Source organism: Leptopilina heterotoma, unplaced genomic scaffold, assembly GCF_015476425.1.
Source record: "Leptopilina heterotoma isolate Lh14 unplaced genomic scaffold, ASM1547642v1 Lhet_97, whole genome shotgun sequence".
NCBI classification, from domain to species: domain Eukaryota; kingdom Metazoa; phylum Arthropoda; class Insecta; order Hymenoptera; family Figitidae; genus Leptopilina; species Leptopilina heterotoma.
This window is the reverse complement of record NW_025111203.1, coordinates 1,788,440-1,813,357: the sequence shown is the minus strand read 5'-3', so window position 1 is coordinate 1,813,357 and position 24,918 is coordinate 1,788,440. Positions and strand designations below refer to the sequence as shown.

The following is a 24,918-nucleotide window of genomic DNA, read 5'->3' as shown; positions in this document are numbered from 1 at the left end:
CCACTATTTTCAAAAAGTGAGACTTTTTCAACTTTTCTTCAAAATATTGCAATAAAACACCACATTTTTTACTTCTTAGCATAAAATGCAACTTATTTCAGCTTTTATTAGTGTAAATTGATTTCCATAATTTTTTAACATCATAGATTCGTAATCAGCGACCCTAAAAACCTACAAGTAACGAGTTTCAGGCAAATTGAATCTATTTTTAAAAAGTTGTCCGCCATATTGGATCCGCCATTTTGAATTTTTAAAAACTGACATCGGATTCGTAATCAGCGACCCCAAAAACTTCTAAATATCAAGTTTTATAAAAAATTAATATTTTTTAAAAGATATCTTGTCACTTTTCATTTAAGGGTTGTTTTCGCCCCTAGAAGCCACAAACGACTTGATCTAGCAAGACGGTCAGACACGGGTATTATTTTTAACATTTTGGAGAAAAGAATCATGTTCAAAATTTTTAATTAAAATTAATTTTAAGAATTTCTTTATTTAATAATTTTTTGAAAATATTATACCTCAATAACTTTAAAAAAAACATGGACAGTTAAAATTATTATAAAAAATTAAATTTTTTATTTAAATAATTCAATTCTCTACAGATGAAGTTTAGTTAAAAATTGTAGAAAGTAATTGAATTTTTGAAGAGTTATAGTTGTAATTTTTAGAAATTATTAAATTTCAGAAAGTTTTAAATTGAAATTCTTTAAATTTTATTTGCAGTGGAAAGAAAATAAGTATTTAAATATTTATTTAATGAAACTATTCAAGTTTTGAATAACTGAATTCAGTGAATGGTCAGGGAAATACAAAATAAAATTTTTGTGACAATACTGTATAAATAAACGACCTTTTCGACTTTTTAATCGACAAAGGATACTTTTTTTGCGCCTTCACCCTTTCGAGCCTCTAGTTCATCACTGACAAAATTTAATAAAACTTATAATTTTAAACGTGCCAATAAACAATGAATGTAGCTTTTTTTAATCACCAACGTAACCACTATATTTTACAAAAAATAAGAAATTACATAGTAGGGGAGACTACGTGCGGTTGTTGCGCTGTGCAGTTGTTACAAATGGAATATCTCAGAAACAGTTAGTTATAGAGATGGGGTTCCAAAGAGAAAAATGTTTAGTTTTTATGTACGAACTTGGTGCATTATGTTTAAAAATTATATGCAAGCTTTACAAGTAAAAAAATAGGCACATTGGTTTTTAGAGACCAAAAGTAAATGTGTCTGTCCACGAGAAAACACGGCTTAGGTCCAAAAAATCAATTTTGAGTTTTTTGTGGTAATCGACAGATTTTATGTTGCTTTTTCAAATGCAAAAGTCAAAAGTTAAAAATATCAATTACTTTCGACAATATATCGTTTTAAAGATGGGTATGTCAAGCGTAGTTAACTTCAATCGTAGTACTTCAATCGCTCGCCCTGTGAAATTCACGTTTGGGAGCTAAACCGCGTTTTCTCGTGGACAGTCACAAATATTTCTCTGCCTGATATTTTTTAAATAATTAATAAACCTTTATACTTAACAAAGTAAATTTTTTTAATATCAATTCTATGAGGATTAAGCTTTAAGAAACTGCCTTGGTTGTCCACATTTAGTGTATACTTTTTTAATAAAATGTTTTATTGTACAAAATGTACCTGTTGTGCAGTTGTTACAAGTGATAATGAGAACGGATATTTTATCCAAAATTCAGCAGATTCGTTTGAAATGTAAAATATTTGTCAAAAATGTAATCACACTCATTTTTTATGAAAAATCTCATGATTTTTCTAAATTCGTCTTCAAAACTAATGAAAAAAAACTTTTTTAAGTTTCAATTAAAGAGTATTTTTTTCTTCCATATATTTGTATCATTTGTTAATTAGTCGATTTTTGGAAGACAGGTGAATAAATCACATGGCACGGTTAGCCACCATCATGAGGTCACTTTATTAAAATCTAATTAAAAGTGGTTGCACTAAACATTACGTCAAAGGCACAAAATTAAATAAATAATTTTAAATCGATATTTTGAATGTTTAAAATTAAAAATCACGAGCATGGTTATTGTAAGTGATTAGTCCTGTCTTCCAAAAATCGACTAATTAACAAATGTTTTTTAAGTTTCTTTCATTTCGAAACAATATTAATGCTGCCATCTCTATGGAACTATCACGTACTATTACGTTGAGTAAAAAATTATGAATAATTAATAAAAGTTGTTATAAGAAATTATTTGTCTTCAATTTAGAAATGTTATAGATGATTCTTGGTATTGTAACAACCGACATTCACTTTGTGCAGTTGTTACAATTTACACGCTGTCACTCAAATGCTTCTAGTTAATTAAATTGGAGTTAAACTCTAATCACAAAAACTCTGTTTTTATCAAAATTGTAACAACTGCACCTAGTCTCTCCTGCTATTATAATTATGATAATCAATAGATAGAATATTGTTAAAAATAATAGCAAATTTTAATTCTTCAAAATTTTTTCAAATTCGCTTAAAACTTCTAACCCAGGGGGTTTCGGAGTCGCTGATTACGAATCTAAAGTCAGATTTTCAAAGTTTTCAAAATTCAAGTTGGTGGACATTTTTTTTCAAAATTTCCCATATTTGCTTGAAACTTGTTACTCAGGGGTTTTCAGGGTTGCCATTTTGAATTTTTTAAATTTGACTTCAAATTCGTAATCAGCGATCCCAAAAACTTCCGAGTAACAAGTTTCAATAAAATCCACTGGCTGAGTTTCCCGGGGACACAAAAGAGTTAAAGTCGATCCGAGGCTTGCAATCACATAACTGGGCTGAATTTTCAATCATACATCCCAAATAATTTTTCTAGTTTTAATGGAAAGAATGATTCGAAATTGATTTACTTGAAATTCTTATAGTAAATTTTTGAGGGTTATGTGGTTTTTAGCATCATAGCAAAGGGGGACCAACAGTTTTTTGTCTAGAAAAAATCTGTACCTCAATGTCAGAATCAGTAGAGTACCGTGTAGCAATGATAAAATATCGAATTTAATGTAGAGTTTTCTACACCTCACTAATATTTTTTTTAAATCATATCAGTTTATAAATGTATTGAATTTCTCGTTTTTAATATTACACATGTAAAATAATTTGAATCCGAAATTGATTATCACAAAAAGCAGAGTTCTCTATTTTTGCAGGATATTTTCTATTTGAAATTAGAGAATATTAGGATTGACTCTGTAGCGGCATATGTGTTTACGGCTGAATATAATCTGCTCTTTCTCGAATATCAATATCGATGACGTCAATTAATACGAGTGAAGACCTCTTACCCTCAAATGTATCATCATGATATTTCATGCACGAACGGCAATGGTATGGCATGTCAATGTGTAGCATGGTATGGCACAGCTTAGTATGATAAATCACGGCAGCAGGCGGTGTCCCCTTCTTTCACTCCCCGCATCTCTTGTACACTCAAGAGTAAATCTTGCATGTGCTAGACTAGTGGTATTCAATTACATAACTTCTGTATTTAATGAACACGATAAACATGTTATTAATTTGGCTTTATCAAAATTTTAATTATCATCAATGCCCTAAGTGTGTGTCTTTAATCCAGGTTCAAATTTTAACAGATGTTCACTCGAAATTTTTAAATTGCTATACCTTAGAAGAGTACATGATGCTCTTTATCTCATTGCTAAACTTTCACAATTATCTAAAATTAAATTTTGACAAATTTCACATTTAATTCGGATCTCGATTCAGACAGCGGAACAATGTAGATAATTTTTAAAAATCCCTTTCATTGTATTTTCTTCCATTTGTTTGACAAATAATAGTTTCGGGCTTTTTGCGGAACACGTCTCTTTTCATTATCTATCTTGACATGTGACGTTTGATTTTAATTGATGATCGTGTAGCGAGAAATTGATCGCAATTAAGAGACGATAAAATAAAGACAAAAAATGTTCGATAATGTCATACCAAAAAGCGATCGTAATTTGTATGAAATTTTAACGTGAACGACGAACATCTGGTATAGTTATAAACACTAATAAATTGTTGATAACATAACTCTTTTGATTTTACTGAAAAATTTATATAAATAAATATTCTAATTTTCTTCTAAGTCTACTAATAATTCAAAATGTTTTTCTCACAAAGTTTTTGATGCTTATTACTCCGTAAATTTCTTTCTTACGTAAGTATTAATTTTTGTAATAATAAATTATGTGAAACAATACAGCAGTGTAATAATGCTCACAACCTTCTTATTTTTTGAAAACTTAAACCGTTTATTTTATGCTACGTGTGCAATATACTATTCCCATTATAGGGTGTTTTAAAAAACAAATGTTATATTATACTCTTTGAGCCTCTAAAGTTGATTCAAATAAAAAAAAGTATTCGTTATTTTTTAAATCAGTTAATTCCATAAAAAACGAGATTAAAGTGTCAAATGTTCGCATTTTGAACAGTTTTTGAAGCATTGCAAAATAAAAACGCGCAGTATGATAAAAATCTCTAAAAAGGCTAAACAGAAATCTCAAATTATCAACTATAAGGCCCAAAATTGGAAGATGATTGACAATCACCGGGAACCTATATTTTTACCAGAAAATATCTATCTCAAATAGTAAAAATTGTTGGGATAGGAAATCATTTTCGATTTTTAATCGAAGATGTTTTAAAGGTGAAAGAAAAAACACCATCTTTCACTTTTTTATAAAATAGATGACGTTTCGGTGGTCTGGTTCGCCACCATCATCAGGTCACTTTAGTAAAAAATTGTTTCTAATAAATACAACACAATTTTTAGAAATAAAATTACAAAATTAAACAAAAAATTAAAAACAATTTTTACCTAGCTGAAATCAATAGAATAAACACGTCAATAAAATCAAATAAATAAAAAAAATGAAGCAAAAATATAAAATATTGAAATTTACAAATCACAAACATTTTAAAACGAGCGATTAGTCAAACTGACTGAGCCGATAACAATTTTCGCGTTATATATACGGGAGATAGGGTCAATGACCCGTCATTGAAATATTATGAATTATAACCATTATTTCAATTTATTAAACAAAGGAAAATAGGTATTACTAAGAAACTGTACATCTTCCTTCTTGCGTCAATAGTAAAATTATTGGATTTCATTTTTCATATAATTAACTCAGAAATTAAGCGTTTTTATAAGAAATTTCATAATCTATTTCTGCAAAGTAAAAATTGAAAGAATGATTCATGTAGTTTGATGTTTGTCCGCAACAGAATCAAGTTTCTTGTTTTTATGTTCACTACCCAATGGGAAATGCCAGTGTAGTGCCGATGTTCACCACTGGTTTAGTACTCAGACGATTTTTCGGCGTATACTAGCCGAGCCTCGACAATTAGTGCTGGCGCAGTACAGAATTTTTGATTCGCCAAAGCTTGGACAAGCCACGGCGGCAAGTGCTGGCTGAGTATAGAAAAATTGTTCACAACGCTCTTTGCCAACATTGCTTTTTTGACATAAACTTGAAAAAACTTATAAAAAAGTTTATGAATGTTTATAAATATAAATTTATTGAAAAAAATTAATATTTTACTTTTCAGTTGTTCATTTTTTATTTTTATTAAATTTAATAATAATAATTTAACATAATTGTCTAATTTTGTAAATAATAAATTATTTAAACAAATAAAAATTATAAACAAAATTTAAACTTTAATCTCAATAATAATTTGGTTCCTATTAAAATACTATTATACTTGTTACTATGAATAAAAAATTATTAAAAAATTACCACGTGATTTAAGAATTACGTAAAATGTTAAATGCAATAAGTAAAGTAATTTAATTTAATTTATTTTATTTCAATTTATTATTTCTAACGTATCCCTATTTTTTTCTCATCTTTGACTCAATAATTGTATGTCTGAATGATACTGAGATATTAATACTTTACTGTACACATGTGTCGTTAGCATAGTGGTTAGAGCGTTAGTCTGTTAGTCCGTAGGTCGTAGGTTTGATTCCCCTCGTCAGCAATTTTGTTTATTTTCATAGGTTTGCGATATTTCAAGATTCCAATCGTCAGGTACTAAAATATGAAAATATAATGCACACTTACTGTAATTGTTTATTATTTAATTTTTAAATGTTATAAACAATTTTTTTCTACTTCCTTTACTATATCCATTGTTAGTCTCCATCTTTAATACAATTTCTTTAAGAAGAGAAATATTTTATGAATAATAACTATTTATTAATATTATTTACCATTTTGTTGTTAAATTATTTATAATTATGAATTTACGACTAATTAATAACAATACGGCATTTATTGCGGCAATATTCTCAGCCAGCACTGGTCCAGTGCTGCGCCAGCGCTGTCTGGCAGCACTGACAGACAGTACTTCGGCAGCGCCAGACGGCGTTATCATCCCAGTGCCATGCCAGTGCTGGCTCTCAGCCTTGCCGCCAGTGCTGCCAGTGCTGGCGCAGTACTACGCCAGTTGTAAATTTTCTATTGGGTATTGGTGAACCCATCGGAGTGCCGTAAATTTGTTGATAAATTTTTCCATCAAAAACAAAATATGTATTATCGAACAGAAATTTAGTACAATTAATATCATCAAAAGGAATCTTACATTTATTGAAAATACAGTAATATCTTTCAATTTTTCTTTTAACTCGAAGTTATATGACATGAGATTTTGGTAGTTAGTGTCAAGTTACTATCCAACCCAGCTAGAAATAATTAAAAATTTCGCTCATAACAGTAAAATTTGTGGCTCTTCTATCTGAAGCGTTTTTTCACTAAAATGTTAAAACAATTTTTTATTCTTGAGTCAGTATTCTAAACCCCTTGACCAAGTTTAATTTAGTGTTACAACTACTCAAAATTTTATTTCCACAACCACATATGGCGCATGCAACCACATTATATTTAGAAATTTTAATGTATTTTAATGTATATCAAGTAGGCGATAACACTGTATATAGTGTAGAAATAAATCGATTGTAAAGGTAAGTCCAGAATGCGCAGTTCACCTACTCAATGCGAATTCTCTCCTCTTTATATTTGTATACTACAGTTCAGCAATTCTCCCATTATAAACCCACGTTTCGGCTTACAATTTAAAACCCAAAATTGTAATCTTTTGAATTTTTTATAGTTTGTGAATCAATGTAGCATGTACATAATTTTTAAGTACAATAAAAAAATTCAAAAACTTTTCGATATTATACAACACTTTCTTGAGGAAGTAGTAGTTGATAAAAAATTTTCGAAAATAAAAAAGCTGGTGGTTTTTATGCTCATACAACATGATGTATGAGAGTGAAAAACTGCAAAAAATCACAAAAAGAGTGTGATGAAAAATGGAAGTTGATACTGCTCATAATCTTCAACATAGGCTATAAATAAAGCAAAAAGAGTACGTATTTCTCTAAAAAGTATATTCATGTTCGGTTGCACCGTACATTGATTGTTTTCCAAAGTTCCTTTCCTTTTCAGTATTTCGAAAAAACGAAAAATGATTTCTAAACAATTTCAAATTCATGTTCAGTGAAACAGTGGACTTCTTTTGAAAAAAGAAACAACAACAAAATCCAAACATAAGATATGTGTTGACGACATTTTATATGCCCCCGTGGATCACTTCATATATTCTTTTTCATAATGACGCGCTTTTTCATACAAAAAATACCTCCATGACGTGACATTTTGATAGGTCATGACAGGAATTTTCCGAGGGAGGAAAGCTTGAAAGAATACATAATATAAGCACTGAAAAGTTAAAATACGTTATACGCGCCATAAATGTCACAACCCTGGACGCGGGATTTTACATTTCTCCACAACGATTCTACAGAGACTCGACATTGTGGATTACAATTCGAAACGGGATCACAAAAGCGAGCAAGATTTCAACTCCAATTCGAAATCCGACGAAAAAAACCGCATCAAAACCATACCCGGTAAAAAGGCTTGAATAGAAAGGTTTTAAAAATTATTTCATCAGCAATAGGAAGACTAATTTCAATACTTTTGAATTCCTTTTCTGTCCGCTAGATTTTAATATATACTTCTATTAAGGCAAATAGGTCTGTAAAGCGAATACTTTTCAATGCTCAAAGTTCTCAAATATTAGAGTGAATACTTTTTAATCGCTTGAAGAGCATTTATAACATTTTAATAAATAAGATTACAATTATGCGATTTTGCCAATAAAAGTGATTAATAATCAGTTTAAGTTCTTCGTGTTTTTGGGTGAATTTTTTATTGCACATTTAATGTAATTATAACAAGTCATCTTTAACACATGTGAAAAGAATGTTACTAATCTTTTTTTAGGTGTCTCTCATTTTTAAATCTCTTATTTAACTATTGCGGTATAAACAACGTTTGATTTCTCAAAATTTGACAGAAATTTTGAATTTAATTAATTAATTAATTTTAATTTAAATTTTAACATTTCGAAATCATTTCTTTCAGTGTTGTGTAGGCATAATAAGTATAATAATAATATATAATTTGTCTTCAAACATTATTTAATTTCAATTATTACCTTCCTTTATTTCACATACCGATAAAAAATTAACTTAATGAGCATCAAGTTTGTCTTAAATAGCAATATTTAAAATTCAATACCTTTCTATTCCTATAACTTCAAATTTTGTGGTTTTCAATTCCTTTCTATGCCTTGTTCAACGTTTTTGTGGCGAAATTAAAGGAAATTAAAAAATTTTTATTTATAGTCTCTTATTAGGAATAATTTAAAACTCAGAACAAGAAAAGAATTAAAAGGAATTCAATTTTTTCAATACTTTCAAATGCAAGCCTTTTTACCGAGATAGTAGATCCGTTGTGAGAAAAAGTATTTTCTTTATCGTACATTTTCTTTGAAAATTATTCATTACTGTCGCTATTATCACTACATACAAGCTGAGAAAATGCATGTTTGGAACAATTATGTCACGTAGGTGGTTACATCGCATAAATTTTGCAGTTACCACATCCATTGACGATGACGTGAACATATAATGTTGCTGCGCCAACTATACAATGTTTGTGTCAAGTAGAGAAATTAAGATGGTAATCATAAAAAATTTATGCGACACGGCGATATGACAGAACGATGTTCTTCTTTTTGTTTATCTGGATTAATCGTAGTTAAGCAGTTTCTTTAACCCTTAGGTTCTTTGATATGCATAATTTTACTAGAACTTATAAAGAGATTTTTATAAATTTTTTGTGCAAATCTACCTTCCAAAAATAGAGGATGATGAACAGTCAAAAAGCTAAGCTTTGTACAAAAAGTAACCGAGAAAAATTGACATGACAATATTTATATACGTTTGTTTTGAATGAAATTATGAAAATTCTCTTGAATGATGAGATAAAAGAACATGTTCCTTAAATGGAAGAAGAGGAAAAAATGTAATAAAATTTGTTCCTGCGAAATTTGATTTCAGAATAAAAATAGAATATTGGAGATAACAGGAATCGGTGAAGCCATTTGATCTTGGAGTAAAGACTGAGGGGGCTGTAGGTAACATGTCGGTATGGGGAGGCAATACGAGCATAGAATATAGAGGAGGACATTATCGCTTGTGTCCAAGTGTTTATCTTCATTTTTTCATTGTGCATCATTTTACTGGAGCAAATGTATTTGAGAATTATTTCTTTCTCAACTAATAGCATTTTTTATTTTAATTACGTTAAACTATTTCAGATAGAAAATAATTTAATAACAAATAAATTTTTAAAATGGAACAAATTTAATAAAATCAGAACTCGCTTTTAGTATTTGGTTAGACCTTCATTAAAGCTCAAACAAAAATTGAATTCATCGAAGAAAACATCTAAAGAAAACAAATTGGATGCCATTTTTAATTTTTAACATAATCTCATGTAGAAGATAAAGTTTGAACTTAAATAACTCAAAATTTAGCATGGCATAGGGTTTTGAAATTTTTACAATACATTTAAAGCGTATCACAGTGGGCCATGAGACCCTATTGCGAGGCCGAAAGTTTAAATGTATTAAAAATTGTTTAAAACTTGTTACTCGGCGGTTTTTGCGGTCGCTGATTATGAATCTAAAGTCAGATTTTCAAAATTCAATTTTTTATTTACAATATGAAAACAAACCGTGTCATACTTCATTTAAAAAAGAAATATAATCTTAATTTTTGATGTTTTGGTAGTTACTTTTTGTTTGCTTGAAATATCATACTTTAAGATGTTGAAAATATCTTTGTACCTTTAACTTAAAATATTTTAATAATGTTGTGAAAATATTAAAAATGTTGATATTAATTATGAGATATGTGAAACACTTTATGCATTTTATATTTTGTCTTATGATGCTAGAAACATCTCAATCTAGGATATACTTTAAAAAATTTGCCGAAGTATATATTACATTTCTAAGATGCGGAAGAAATATTTGAATAACTGTTCAAATATATAAAGCATCTTAGATTTAATTAAGATATTCTAGAAAACATTTTATTTTAAGTTGGAAGGTATCATTAATTCATACCAAATAAGTCACCTATTTTTGCAGTGTGATACAATATTGTAATACTTTATATGAAAATATTAACATCACACTTTTAGGTTGTTATACTAAAATCTATGGATTTTAGGACTTTGAGAGCAATAAATTATTTGAAACGATCAAGTTAAAAGAAATCATGCGAAAAAATATGAATGTTTAAATTGCTTACTTCGATTTTTAACAGTACATTGAATGTTCAGTGATCCAAGAGCATTTATATCTAGAGAATGTTGGTGAATTGGTGTAAAACTTTCAACTTAAAAATTGTTAGTATTGTGATTAAAAAGTAGGAGAAATGACAAAGGACTATATTTGAAATAGTCCCTTGCTTGGAGCTTTCTAATAAATGATTTACTATTTGATACGCGCTTAAATTATCAGAGTTATCTCTTTGAAATATAAAATGAAATTTTTGTGGGCTAAAACGCATTAAGATTATAAGTACAAGACCAATTTGTCGCATCTTAATGAGGTGTGGTGGAAATGTTCGAGTCAGTTGATAATAAATTCCCGTCAGCCATCAACAAGATTGGGCGCTTATCGGAACGAGGATTTTACGCGCTTTGAAAACTTTGCATTAGAAAACTTTGCATTATTCGTCCCTCCGCCAAGGGTACGTGGATGGGCTGAAGGGGACGTTCTAGTATGTACAATGGGTACACGCAGTTATAGATGTGGTTTTATACGTGGCTTTCGAGGACAATATAACAGTCTTAGATAATCCTGATTTAATAAATCTAACAGTTGTGTACCGATAACTGGGGGGTGCAACACGATAGCAACGTGTGCGTAACTAATGCGATAAAAAAGAGCAAGAATGACTCTAAAAAATCTTTTAGCACGTGTACTAAAATGTATTACATTGAATTTAGACAAATTTATGTCATTCATACAAATTTAATAATTACCTTTGATTTATGATTTCCTCTTACTTTCATTTTTAATCATCAATATTAATAGGATGAAAAGAACGTTTCAATAAATACATTTGAATCATCAAAGTTTACTTCTGAAATAATAAACTATTATATGAATTCACTCACTATTTTAATGATTTATGATCATTGAAACAGTGAGTGAATTCATGACGTATCTTCGGAGAACATTCTAAACTATTCTTTACAATAGAATTTAGTGCGAAATACAAAAGCAATACGTTTGCCTTATCACTGTTAGAATGCGGCAACGTAAAAGAATGTCTGCAAGTTTAAACACCTGTAATTGCACACTTCATTAACACACACCTTCATTTACACGGCGATTCCAAAGTAGACCAGCGTGTGTTTATATGTAGAAATAGGGGATTCTCGGAATTTAAATCTGTCCCTAAAAGCAACCGAATATTCGAGATGTTCTACTGAAGTCTTATCGGTATCCGTCGGCTACCGGATTATAGAATATAAAAGGAACGTCTGGAATAGAATCTCAGTATAGCCTAATTTTAACAAATTACCTGGCGTATATTATCATTAATAAAATTTGTATAGAAATTTAACGTTCGAGAATAATTTAATTATTAATAAAAACGACACATGTAAAGTATTATATGATAACAAACTTATACTGGGTTGCCACAAAAATTTAATTTTGTCTTTTTTCTGATTTTCAGACAAAATTTTGCCTTTTTCCCTGACCCTAAAGAATATTTTGATTTACTCTTAAAAATGATTAGATACTCGCAAAAAAATGTTCAATTAAATTTATTTCAGAATTTCTTTATTTGGAAAATTATTCGGAAACATCAATACCTCCTTTTTTAAATAAATATTTAATCGTTATTATTTTTTCAAAGGAATTACAATTTTCAAAATTTTTTAAATTCAAACCTTTTTGAAATTCAACAACCTATAATAATAATTAAAGATGACTCAGTGATAAAATCATTATTTTATATTATAAAAATATTGTTACTTTTAATTCTTCAAAATAATTTCCATCTTTTCAATTAAATGATACCTAATTCAATTGCAATCAATAAAATTGAAATTTCAATTCAAATGAAATTCTTCTTTTAGTCAATTATTTTTAATAGTTTTTGAAAAATTTCTTTGAGAATTTTCAAATCCATTTGTTTACAATTCAATTTTACGAAATTTTGATTATTGAGAAATTCTTCAACTAAATATTTCCTATTAGAAAATATGAATTTAAATAATTTAAAAAAAATTCAATTAAACTTTTTCAAAAAAAATTAATTCTACAGAATTATTAGTTAAAAGTAATGAAAAATTTAGATTTTCAAAGATTTTAATTTCAAACCTTTTCAAAATTCAATTATTTCTAAACATTCATGCTGTAGGTAATGCTTTTAATACTCAATTATTATCTAAAATATTAATTAAACTTCAATTTTAAATCAATTTTTACTAGAAAATTCTAAGAGAATTCAATTATTTAAATATAAAAATAAATAATTTATTGAATAATTGAATGTTTCTTAAATTTTTATTCTCATAAAGAATTTGATCAACATATTTTTAAATAATTCAATTCTTTTAACGAATTTTAATAACATTTTTAAGAATATTTCCATTTTTTGAGGAATTCGATTTTAAAATTGTATTAAAAATAATTGAAATTCTGCGATGAGTTTTATTATTTATGAAAATAGTTGAATTCCTAGAAAATAATTTTATTATTTATGAAAATAATTTATCCCCTGTTAAATGTTTGTTATTTATAAAAATAATGGAATTATTGCGAAGAAATTTATAAGAAAATTGGTAAATAATTGAATTCTTGTGAAATTTTTATTTCTTATGAAAATAATTAAATGTTTGCGTAGAATTTGATTAAAATTTTTTTGCAATAATTGAATTCTTGAAAATTGAATTAAAATAGTACCTTTATATTGAAAATCATTGAATTGAGGAAAATTTTTTAAAGTAATTGAAATTTTGACAAGAATTTTATTAAAATTTTTGAAAATAGGTAATTGAACTTTAGAAAAAAATTTTATTTTTTATAAAAATAATTAAAATTTTGTTAAGAATTTTTAAAAATTTTTGAACATAATTGAATTTCTGCGAAAAATTTTTTGTTTTAAAAATAATTGAATTTTTGCTATATTATTTGTAACTTATTCTCCAAAATTAAATTTTTTTAGTATTTTTAACTAAAATCCGTTATTTTTAATAATTAATTAAATATATCTATTCAAAAATCCAAGTCCTTTAAAATTTGTAATTAACTTCATTCAAAATTGAAATTTTATGGAATTTAAAATTAAAACCTTTTGAAGTTCATCTATTTATGAAAAAACATAAAAGTTCAGAATTTTCTAATGAATTCTAAAAATTTTATTTTTTCCAGTACTTTTAATAAAAATCCCTGACTTACCTGACCTGTGCCAACCCTTTTTTTAAAATTTGATATAATGCATTGTTATTTCATCTTTTTGTTGATTTTAACACACTCATTTCGATATATCATTTTCGATAAAAAAATTTTCTTTTTAGAATCAGTTAAATACATTCTTTTGATCTGATGAGCAAATAAGACAAACTTGAAAAGACTGTAAATGATGAAATGTATAGGTATATACATATAATAATGTACCAGATGCAAGTTTCTTTTAAAAAATGTTTCAGGCAGGCGATAAACTTTGTTTACCAAACCTTCCCTCCATATGTTCGGAAAGCAGATTTTAGTAAATATCTTGTTGATTTATTAAAAACCAAAATGAATTTCGTGGGGGTGCAATGCAGGCAATACTTTTTCGTCATCTTAAACTCAAGCTTTCAATTTTTACAACTTTCGGTACAAAAATTCTTCACTCAAAAAATATTGAAGTTTTAAAACACTTGAAAAACAAATCATTTAAAATTACACCTTTTTCTTTATTTACTTATTGAAGAAAATTTATTAAAATAATGAAATTTAACACGTACCTTGGTTAAAGAAATCATGAACACAGTTCAATAATAAACAAAATGATATACAAATTGATAACAAGACCCTTGGTCTCGCGGGTTTAACCCTTGCGGTATACCAGAAGTTGCCGTGTAAACGGAATATCTCTCTTGAGCATTTTCAATTCGACCGTTGATTTTAGTGTATGAGGGCGATACATCGTAAGAATGAATTAAAATCTACAGAATTATTTTAGGAAGGAAAAAATTTAGACACGTACATAAAATCTATAATGTTTTAAAGTGTACAAATTTGAAAACGTGAATGGTGTTAGCAATTCGGTCGAAACAAATCAATTTTAAAATTATCCGCCATTTTGAATTTTGAAAAACTGACCGTTTCAGACCCACAAACGAATTTTAACTGGACTGCGAAGGGGTTAAAAGTATAAAATTTAAAATAATAACTCAGGTCATTATTTTTATTGCATGTGGATGTGCTATAAACAGCTCGCAAAGAATCCGTTCATTGAAACGATTGGCATGCGCTATAAATCCAAGAGCTTGCTTCCCTAAAAGCAGTAATTTTTCATTTGATACAGACATTTTCTTAAAATTTACCGATCAAAGCTGTTTCTAATAGAAAGTGATAAAAAATTAAGAAACAATTCTGTTGAGAGAAGTAGATTGTCTATAACAACAATTTACACAATAACACTAATTGTACAGTAAACAGTACTACACTGTTGATTTGAAGACTTACGTTTTTTAATTTTAGGTTTATACTTTCAAGTCAATAAAATAGTTATTGAATCAATAACACGGAATTCAATAGCATGGAACTGTTTGAATTAATAACATTTTTTTCTCATCTCTCAACTTATATTACACAGGCCACAAAAAAAGTGTCAGGGTTCGGGGATCAGAGTATTCTTTCCTTAGGGGAGAGTCGGGTTCACCCGGACACTCTTCGTTTCACATATAATAATGTATTTTTATGATTGAATCAAATTAATAGTGGTGCACCTATAATACAGTTTAACTTCTATTTTTAATATATTGACTTCTTCACTTCCTTTTTCGAAAAGCTAGAATCTTTTAAAAAGTATTTTTTGTTTCCTAATTTCTTCTAAATTTAGTTTATGATAAAACATTTAATTCACATTATTTCTGGGTACATAATAAAAAAAATATGGATAATAGCACCACAGTATCTAAACTTGCAGCAACATTGACGACATTATCTCAATATTGTGAAACTGGCATTAATGTTGTCAATTTTATTGCAAGTTATAAAATTGTTTTAGAATATTTCTAACATTTTATTTACATGCACTGTTTTAAAATAATTTTACTCGAACCTTTCACTAAAAAAATAGCAGTTCTTTTACTGGTAAACGTTCTTGCAATATGGTGACATAGAAGTTTTTCAGTGGATGTTTAATCAAATTTTAAATATTGTGGTATATAACATTACCTAATTTGATGACAATTTGCCAATTCAAATAATTAAATTTTAAAATATTTCCACGCTTCTTTGGGGATACACGACATGAGAAAATCAACCTAAACGACAAAGGTTCTCCTACATAATATGTTTTTCAGTTATTGAATTGGTTGCTGAAAATCTAAAGTAAAAGGGTATCTATTTTGCAATAAGTTACTTTTTTTGTAAAGTGAGTGTATTCATCTAAATTGTGATTTAAGAACAACTACCTGCTGTGGGTACAACTTTGGTTCATCAACATTTGTATCAACATTTAACTTAAGTCTGCGTCCAAGGCACCTCCACAAGGTGGTGGTAAGGAATGGAGATTGTTCGTTATCCTGTTAAGACCCTGGATAACGGCATTGATGCCGTCATGGCAAGCACAGGTGAGAGGAGAATTATGAGACAGGGCTTCGGAAACCTATGGAATCGGCTGCTGATGGTTAGGGTGACAATGCGACCAGCCAGCGTCGTCATCATACGACCGAACTCTATATACATTTTGGTTGCTGGTGACTTGGCTGATGTAGAGTATGATGCTACAAGAAAAAAGTCTAACATCGACTCACACTCTCCTGATTGTAGTTAGAATCGTCATATATTTTGCTACATTTGTAGTAAATATGAAGTCAGATCTTTGAGAAAAGAATAATTGAAGATAAAATCAGCCAAATACGCAGTGTAAACGTCATTATCCGGATTAATGAATGCAGGCTTGCGTCCGGATAATAGATATTACGAATTAAGTAATTATCCAGTAACAATGTTAGAAGTCTATTTATTTTAAAAACATTGAAAATATATTAGAATGCTAAAAGTCATCATAAATTATAACTTCTTTTGCAAAAAACTATAAATTTTCATTCAAGTTTTCTTAAACCTTTAAAGACAGTGTTTTTTCCATTTAATTTAGGAATATAATATATTTGTTTGTCAGAATTATCAATATCATATTTTTCAGTGTAATGAATCTTTCTCTAACACGACATGTAAATTGAATTATTAGTATTTCAAATAAAAAATTCCATTAGTTTGATCAGAGGGATAGTTTTTATTTACTTCGCCTGATGAAGTAATCCTATTGTTTTGTCCAATTTTTTGCATTGTTTTGTCTAAAAATATCTTTCAAATAAAAGTAGGTATTCTATAATGTGTCTTAGGAGAACAAAGAAAATACAAAGTTTTATTTTAACACCTAATTTGGTGTTAAATATAACACAACCAATTTTACTCTCGCACCATGTTCTATGTCGTTAAACAGCGTCTTCTAAACATTGGAATGATTGTATAGAACATTTCGAATTTAACTGAAGTACCTGAATTATGAAGCCTTAATGTTATTATGAAAAGGATGAGTTCACATTTGTAAAATGACCCATCGAATTATATAAAATATTTTAGTAAAGTAACAAACTCATGTGATCAACTTTTCGTACACATAAATTCAAGGAAAGTATTGCACCATGCCCACTATAAATTCTCTAGTTTTATTTACTTTTTTTTAAAACTTAATTTTTTCTAATAGAAATTAAAAAAATTGTTAACTTTTTTTTCTCAGTTTGTAAAATTTTTTCTGGAATCAAGTTTAGATAATAATTGCAAAAATATATTTTAAGAAAGTTTTTCGTTTTTGTTTTAGATTGGTCAATCAATCATGTCAACCGTGAACCCACTTTTTTCAGGCGTTCTCTTCGATGTTCAACAACGCCATCATTTTAACATTTACTGTCGTTTTACTACTTACATTTTGTATATACTTAAATATATACTTTGTTTAAAAATTATTACTTGGAAGTTTTTGGGGTCACTGATCACGAATATGATATCAGTTTTCAAAAATTAAAAATGTCGGATCCAATATGATGGACGAATTTTTAAAAGTTTCATCGTGTTACATGAAACTTGTTCCTCGGGAGTTTTCGAGATCGCTGATGACAAATTTGATGATAGTTTTTAAAAATTTAATATGGATGATTCAATATAGTAGACGATTTTTTGAAAGCTTCACAATTCATAGAAACCTTTACATGAAACATTGATAGCTAATGTTTCTGCACTGGAACCTGTATATATAGGATCCTTGTTCCAATATCCTGTAGGGGATCCTGGCACTATCCTTTGCAGGATATTGGGTCCCTGATGAAGGATCCTTCAAGATTCTTGTAGAGGAAGATTAAAGGATCTTGTAAAGGATTTTTCAGCTGAGATTCATAAAAAATATGAACACATGATAATTAGTCTCGGGTGTGAATCTTCCAACATGCGTGTATCAAATATAAGTTTCGACTTTAAGGGTTAAAACTTTGTTTTGAACTGTTTTGAAATAAATGATGTATTTTCTTAAATGAGATTAGACAACTGTTTTGCACACGTTCATTTGAATTTCTCAAGACAAAGTTAATTTTGTTTAATTATAACATATATACAGATGAGGTAGAGTCTTTGAAATTTAATCTTTTTCTTTATAGAATATCTGTATAAAATTAACCGTCTGACTACGCAGGAATCGTGCTCACTTAAGGTGCCCCTCTGCACCTATAAAGCTTAAAATACGTACTTGGAGTCCGTGTCCCCACAACAATGTATTTAATTAACGTTACGGGCGCCAAGGGAGCGCGGAGCACAGACTAGAGAAGCGATTGCACCCACAGGGCATCCATGATCCCAGCCAGCACTGTGCTACTACACTTTACTAACCTAACTTAACTTCTCCTCCTCTTTTCGCTCTTCTTTGTTTTTTCCTTGAGAGTTTACAGGCTTGCTCAATGACCACCAAGTCGAAAGTATAATTAAATTAAATGCATAAAGCTCTTTGCCTCAACGGATTACAAAATAAACTGCCTTCATATAAAATAAACTCTTCCTGAATAAAAAATTAATATCATTAAGAAGCTGTGCTTCATTTAAAATAACACGATACAAAAAAGGTCTTAAGTAATATTCTGCGACGGATGTCTGCCTATAACAAAGCAGCTGATATTAATTCCTAACTCTTTATACGCTTTTGCTTTTTTACACTCAGGAAATGGAACGTAATTAATTTTACTTTTCTTTCTTCAAAACTTATATATTTTCACATTCAAATTATAAACTTTTTAACAATATCGTAAGGTGGATTTTTAAGTTAATGAAATTTTTGAATCTAACAATAATTTATTACTTTTCTAGTTCAATATATATGTGTGTTATTTGTGTTAAACCTAGCCTATTATGCGGAGTTTAGGCTGAGAAAAAAGCGCGTATTAGATCATATAATGTTATATACATTTAAAATTATGTTAATTAAAAATACTACCACTGAACTTTACAATATTATCAGTCAATTTTTTTGCTTTCGGATCACAAATATAGTCTTTGTGTAATTCTTAGTTCTCCATTTATTGCCTTCAGAGGTTTTACAACAACATACTGTGTAAAAATACTTTTTTGTGAAACACATCTTGAAAGACTTTTCCAAGAAAATTTCTTAGAAAACGTCTAAAATTTCCGTGTATTTACCGTTTATATTTCAACAGAAAAAAATTTCTCAAACATTCTAGCTAAATAAATTTATAAGAAAAAAACCCATTCTGAAAACCTCATAAAATAAGTCCTCTTGCAACGAGAAACCCTTATTGTTGGTCATCCTAAGACAAACCAGATGTGCCAAATATTTCAAGACGAGAAAATTCCTTAAAACATTTTATACTTTTGACTAAGAGCAAAATGATTTTAAGCCCCCCCCCCATAGTATAAATCTTTTACTAAACTTAACTATTTATGGCAATGCTTTTTGTAAGTAAAAAAATAGCTTATAATTGTTTGTTAAACATGTTTTAGTATAAGAAATTGTTTACCAAAATATTAATTGTATTTGTTAAGAAATAATTTTCCCTATAAATAAAACAAAAAATTTATGTAGTTCATAGTGAAAGTATTTTTAATTATTTTAATTATTTTAATTATAATAATTGTAAAGTTAAGTTAATTTGACTTATTCTTCTAAGTGATCCTTCCAGTAAAAATTCTTTTTTTATATTCTAAATTAGACAGGGTTCTTTTGTTCAAAATATTAATTAAATTAAGTAACAAAGCATAATATTAACCCTTTAAAACCTGACTTTTTTTTAACTTATGCGATTTTCGTTATATTCTGTACTTAAGGGTTTTTGGGATCGCTGATTACGAATCCGATGTCAGTTTTAAAAAATTCAAAATGGCGGATCCAATATGAAGGTTGGAAAAATTGACCCAGGCTCATGAAAATGATCATTAGTGGTTTTTGAGGTCGCTGATTACAAATCTGATATTAGTTCCTAAAAATTCAGAAACTAATTCTTAACGCTAAAATATCGTCATAAACGAATAAGTTATTATGAGAAAAAAGAAATACCTCGAGCAACAGCTATTGTTCAGAAATAAATGAAAAGTTATTATTGACATTCAAAAAATAAAAGAAGAAAATACCTAACACTATTTTGAATTTTGAAAAACTAGCATCAGATTTAAATTCATTGACCCCAAAAATTCCCAAGTGATAATTTTCATGAGCATATCTCAATTTTCAAATTTTTTCTTACGCCATATTGAATCCGCCATTTTGAATTTTGAAAAACTAACAACAGATTTGAAATCCGCGACCCCGAAAACCCTTAAGTAGTAATTTTTATGAGCTTTGCTTTAAGTAATTTAACAATTTAAAATTTTTTTTATATTGTTTAATTATAAGCCCTACTATTGGTTTTACTGTTGGGCTTTCTTTCTTAATAAAAAAAATAAAATAAGACTTGTAAATTCTTTGTACTATAGTTTATTTTTATAAAGTAATATAAATTACAAAGTTAAGTTCAGAACTTAAAAATTGATTAATTTTTGACAAAGTTATAAATGTTCAAACATGGTTTCAATCGAAACCGCTGGGCCTTATAAATGGTTAATATTAGTTCTTTTTTAGTCCCTAAAACATACATTTAGTAAAAATGTTAATAATTTTGTACATGCAATTTAGTCAAAATTAACTCATTTTGGAATAATTCCACAAAATCGTAGTGGAATTTATTTTGTATAAAATTTCATAAAGTTTAAAAAGTTTCTTCAATTTTTTGAAAATTTTTATTAATTTTGGAAAAAATTTCACAAAGCTTTCATAAAATATGACATTTTTTTACTATATTATGTGTAAAATTTACTAAAATTTTATATTAATTTCTCTCCTATTAGATTGTTGAAATTTTCACTATTTTGTGGAAAATTGAACAAAATTTTGGTGAACAATTTTTTCGCCTCCACTTTGTGGAAAATTTCCTAATATTTTATCACGTTTCCCCAAGTTTGTAGAATATTTCACTAATTTGTGGAAAATTCCCCAAAATCGTAGTAAAAATACTTTTCCTAATAAATTTGTGGAATATCAACCTCAGAGAAAATCCCAAAATTAGTGCGGTTATATAGTTTTACATTATGGTCTGAACTAGAAATTTTCATTTGCAAAAATAACAAAATGGCGTTATTATTAAAAAGTGAATCAATTATTATTTTCGAAAAACAGCAATCTTTTATTAGATTTATAATTTAATAGTTTAATAATTTTTAAAATTATAATAAAAACAGAATGATCATAAAGTTAAATTTTTTTAAGTATTCTAAATTTTGAAGCAAGATTTAAAAATCCATAAAGAAACCAAGAGGACATAAAGTATAGTTAGTTTATTCTAAAATTAAGAATTCCTTTTTTCCGAGTTCGAAAATGTAAAAATATGAAGCTTTATTATACTTTATAGCCTTTAGAAAATAAGCTGTGTATGTGGAATTTATCTGTAGATTAATTCTTTACATTTAAACTTGAACAGCAATATTGTATCGGACCATTTAGCATTACTGAGGTGCTGCGAGCATAGCAGGAAGTAATTTTGAGACAGAATAATCGATATTACTGCCTCGCATTGTAATTTACAATCACCCCGAAAAGTATAACTCCATTTCGATCTAATTAATCACAAGTTGAATTTGCGTAAAGACTTTTTAAGGATTAATTATTATGATTAGTAGTAAGCACTCTTGTGTTTGTGTGTGTTGCAGGTCTGGTTCCAAAACAGAAGGACAAAGTGGCGCAAGAAGCACGCAGCGGAAATGGCGACGGCCAAGAGACGACAAGAAGAGGTGGAAGGTGTCGTGGCTGATGCCGAAGACGCATGTAGTGACAGTGAAGCTATGGGAAATAACAATGGAAACGGAAACAGCGACACTGCAGCGAAAAGACTCCGTAGGGAACTCGAACAGCAATATGGTCCATGAATGGGAAGAAACGATTAGACTTTCCAGCTTGAAGAAAGGCGTGTCCACGGAGAATGGGGCGGTGCAGAAGTAGCGGAGAATTCTCCAGCTCCAGTGAGTTCCCCTACTTTTCTTCAACCCTCCGATTCCACTTCCACATTCCCTCTTTGAAACCCAGCTATGTCCTTGTGCCGTACTTCCCATACAGAAGACTTGATATGATCATCTGATTTGAGCTTCCTCTTTTATTCACATTTAGAATGGAAACAAATGACGGTTTTCTTATCCGTTATCGGATTGTTCAAGGTAGAATCCTGATAAAAGCAAAGAATGATTCGACAGGTCCACAGGCCGCATGATAATCGCAAATCCATGCAATAAAGAAGAAATCAACAGGTTTTATATATTATTTGGAGAATTAACAATTGTAATATATAGCGACATCATCAGTGTACATGTAACAATCAATAATGCACAACTTATACAACTATGCCCGAATTCCCCAATTTTCGTTCCATTCTTCTCGAAATGTAAAATAAAATTATACTGTTAAATACTCCAGAAGCAAATATTGCAATACATGTATTGGAAGTAATTTTGTAAAACGTAAAGTAAACGGTACATCATAATAGGAAGTTGCACGATGTCGAGGTCAGTTTCATCTCGATTTTTAGAGAGACAATGTTACCAAAATTTTATGTACCACACACCTCTCAACGAACATTTCGTTGCGGATTTACTCTAAGTTTCGTGTAATTAAAACTATTTCTTTGCAATCTAGACGGTACATCCAAATAAAGACAATTTTTTAGTGTCCACTTACAAAGTGTGTAAAGATTTTATTCTGTCCTTATTGGTCAAAAATTGTACTTATCCTTTAAATCATTAAATTTATCCTTGTTTTAATTTACTTAAAAATTATTTTCTGTTACAACACAATTTCTAACCAATAAACACAGAATGAATAAAACTTATTCACATTTTTATTCCAATTACTGATCGACATCTTTATAAAATATGTTTATAATATTTTGTAATTAAAAAAAAATGTCAAAGTGTTGGTCAGTTTACTTTTGTAATTATGAAATGCGATGTTTTCTTCTACCGATCTTTAATAAAATTTGTTTTATACAACACCTTTCGCCTTTTAAAGAAGAGCCTTATCAGAGTAATATAAAAAATTGTTAACACTTTGAAAAAATAATACATATGTTGAGGAATCATGAACTAAATCAGCTGCACTCCTAATCCTCACAGTGCAATAAAAACTGGCACAACTATAAAAACATTTATGTATTAATGTACATTAAAATATACATATGTCTACTATTTAACTATAATTATATCATATGTGTTTAGGATTATAAAATATAATTTAGAAATTTATTTTCAAATTCTTATTACAGTTATCTAAGTATTAAATATATATATTTCATTTCCTTTGCTATATATAATCTCTCGAGTTTTTAAAAAAATTATTTTCTGCAATACAATTTTCAGCGATTTTACAGAAAAATTTTGAAAACTGATTTACAAATTATCTTTTTCAATTAAGACTAAAGTGATGGACTTTTTTTGAGATGTAATAAAAAATTGATCCTCTAGTGTAAAAACAAAGTGTACTATAGTAAGACAATATTTTACGTTGATATTTTTGAGACATATTAACAGCATTTCACAACAAGACGCCTGTTCAACAGGAGAAGTACTCAGCCAGTTTTCTCGGTAAGTATTTTTGCAATAGAGACAATACTAATTTATATTAACGAAGACGATAATTTTTTATTATTTAGAAAAGTTGACAGTTTCTTTGACAACTGTCAACAGTTAAAATTCAAATTTGATATCATATTCGTAATCAGCGATCTCAAAATCCTTATTCCCAGATAACAATCATGCGTCGCACTTTGTCGCACTTCGGGCGCAGGACATGCGAGTCACGCGGTGCGTGCATAATGAGACGCATTTAGCAGTCACTCGTTCTGAATTTGTTGCACTTTAGACACATGACGTGCGAGTCACACCGTGCTTGCTCAATGAGACACATTTTGCTGTCGCTCGTGCTAATTTTGTAGCATGCGTGAGGGCATAAACGTAATACTTTGAAATGAGGGGTTGATAGTAAAAGTGGTAATTAGGAGAACAAGTGGGATAAGTGACTTGGGCGCAAATACGGGCTAAAATGATTTTGTAATTTATGGATAAATTAATTATAATTAATGACCAAGTCACTTATCCCACTTGTTCTCCCAATGTTTTTTTAAACCACACTTTATATCAGCCCCTCAAATAATCTTATATTACATTAAATCAATAAAATTTATGAATTTATGGAAATTACTTTAATGATAACTTGTAGAAATTTATAAAATTGAATTATTTAATAATTTACAATTTAAAATTTAATATAAAATTTATATTTTATCGAACAAAAAGAATTTTTTAAATATTTTTTATATTTATTGTAAAATAAGCATCTTATTATTATTGCCCAATTTTCGTAATTTTTCATTTTTCTGGGCAGAAGTTATTTACATTTGAAAATCGTGAAAATAAGCAAAGTGCCAGTTTTAATTGCTTATTTTTAAACATTTGTGAAGAAAAAAGGTAAAAAGGGATAAGAAAAACTAAAAGTTATTAAAAGTTTCTTTATATTTCCTAAAGTTTTATTCAATTTAATGATTTCTCTTTCTCACATTTAACGAATGAAATTTGCAAAAATAGGTTATTTGCCAGGTGAACTTTAAAATAATTTTTTATTTAATATTTCTTAATAATAATT

At 28.5% G+C, this 24,918-nt stretch overlaps 1 protein-coding gene across 2 annotated transcripts in view; it reads left to right on the top strand.

The window, feature by feature from the left end:
- LOC122512339 (homeobox protein Nkx-6.2-like) overlaps positions 1-23,403 on the top strand; it is a 55,597-nt gene extending 32,194 nt beyond the window's left edge. Inside the window, exons 4-5 of one of the 2 annotated variants that reach the window (XR_006302614.1) lie at positions 21,942-22,250; positions 22,396-23,403. Coding sequence is in view for 1 of the 2 variants with exons in the window: in XM_043628114.1 (XP_043484049.1) it covers positions 21,942-22,157 (216 nt within the window). In the remaining variant the exon portion in view is untranslated. Of the gene's footprint in view, positions 1-21,941 lie in introns of both variants that reach the window. The other variant, XM_043628114.1, reaches the window with a different exon arrangement.
- The last annotated feature ends 1,515 nt before the right edge of the window (positions 23,404-24,918 follow it).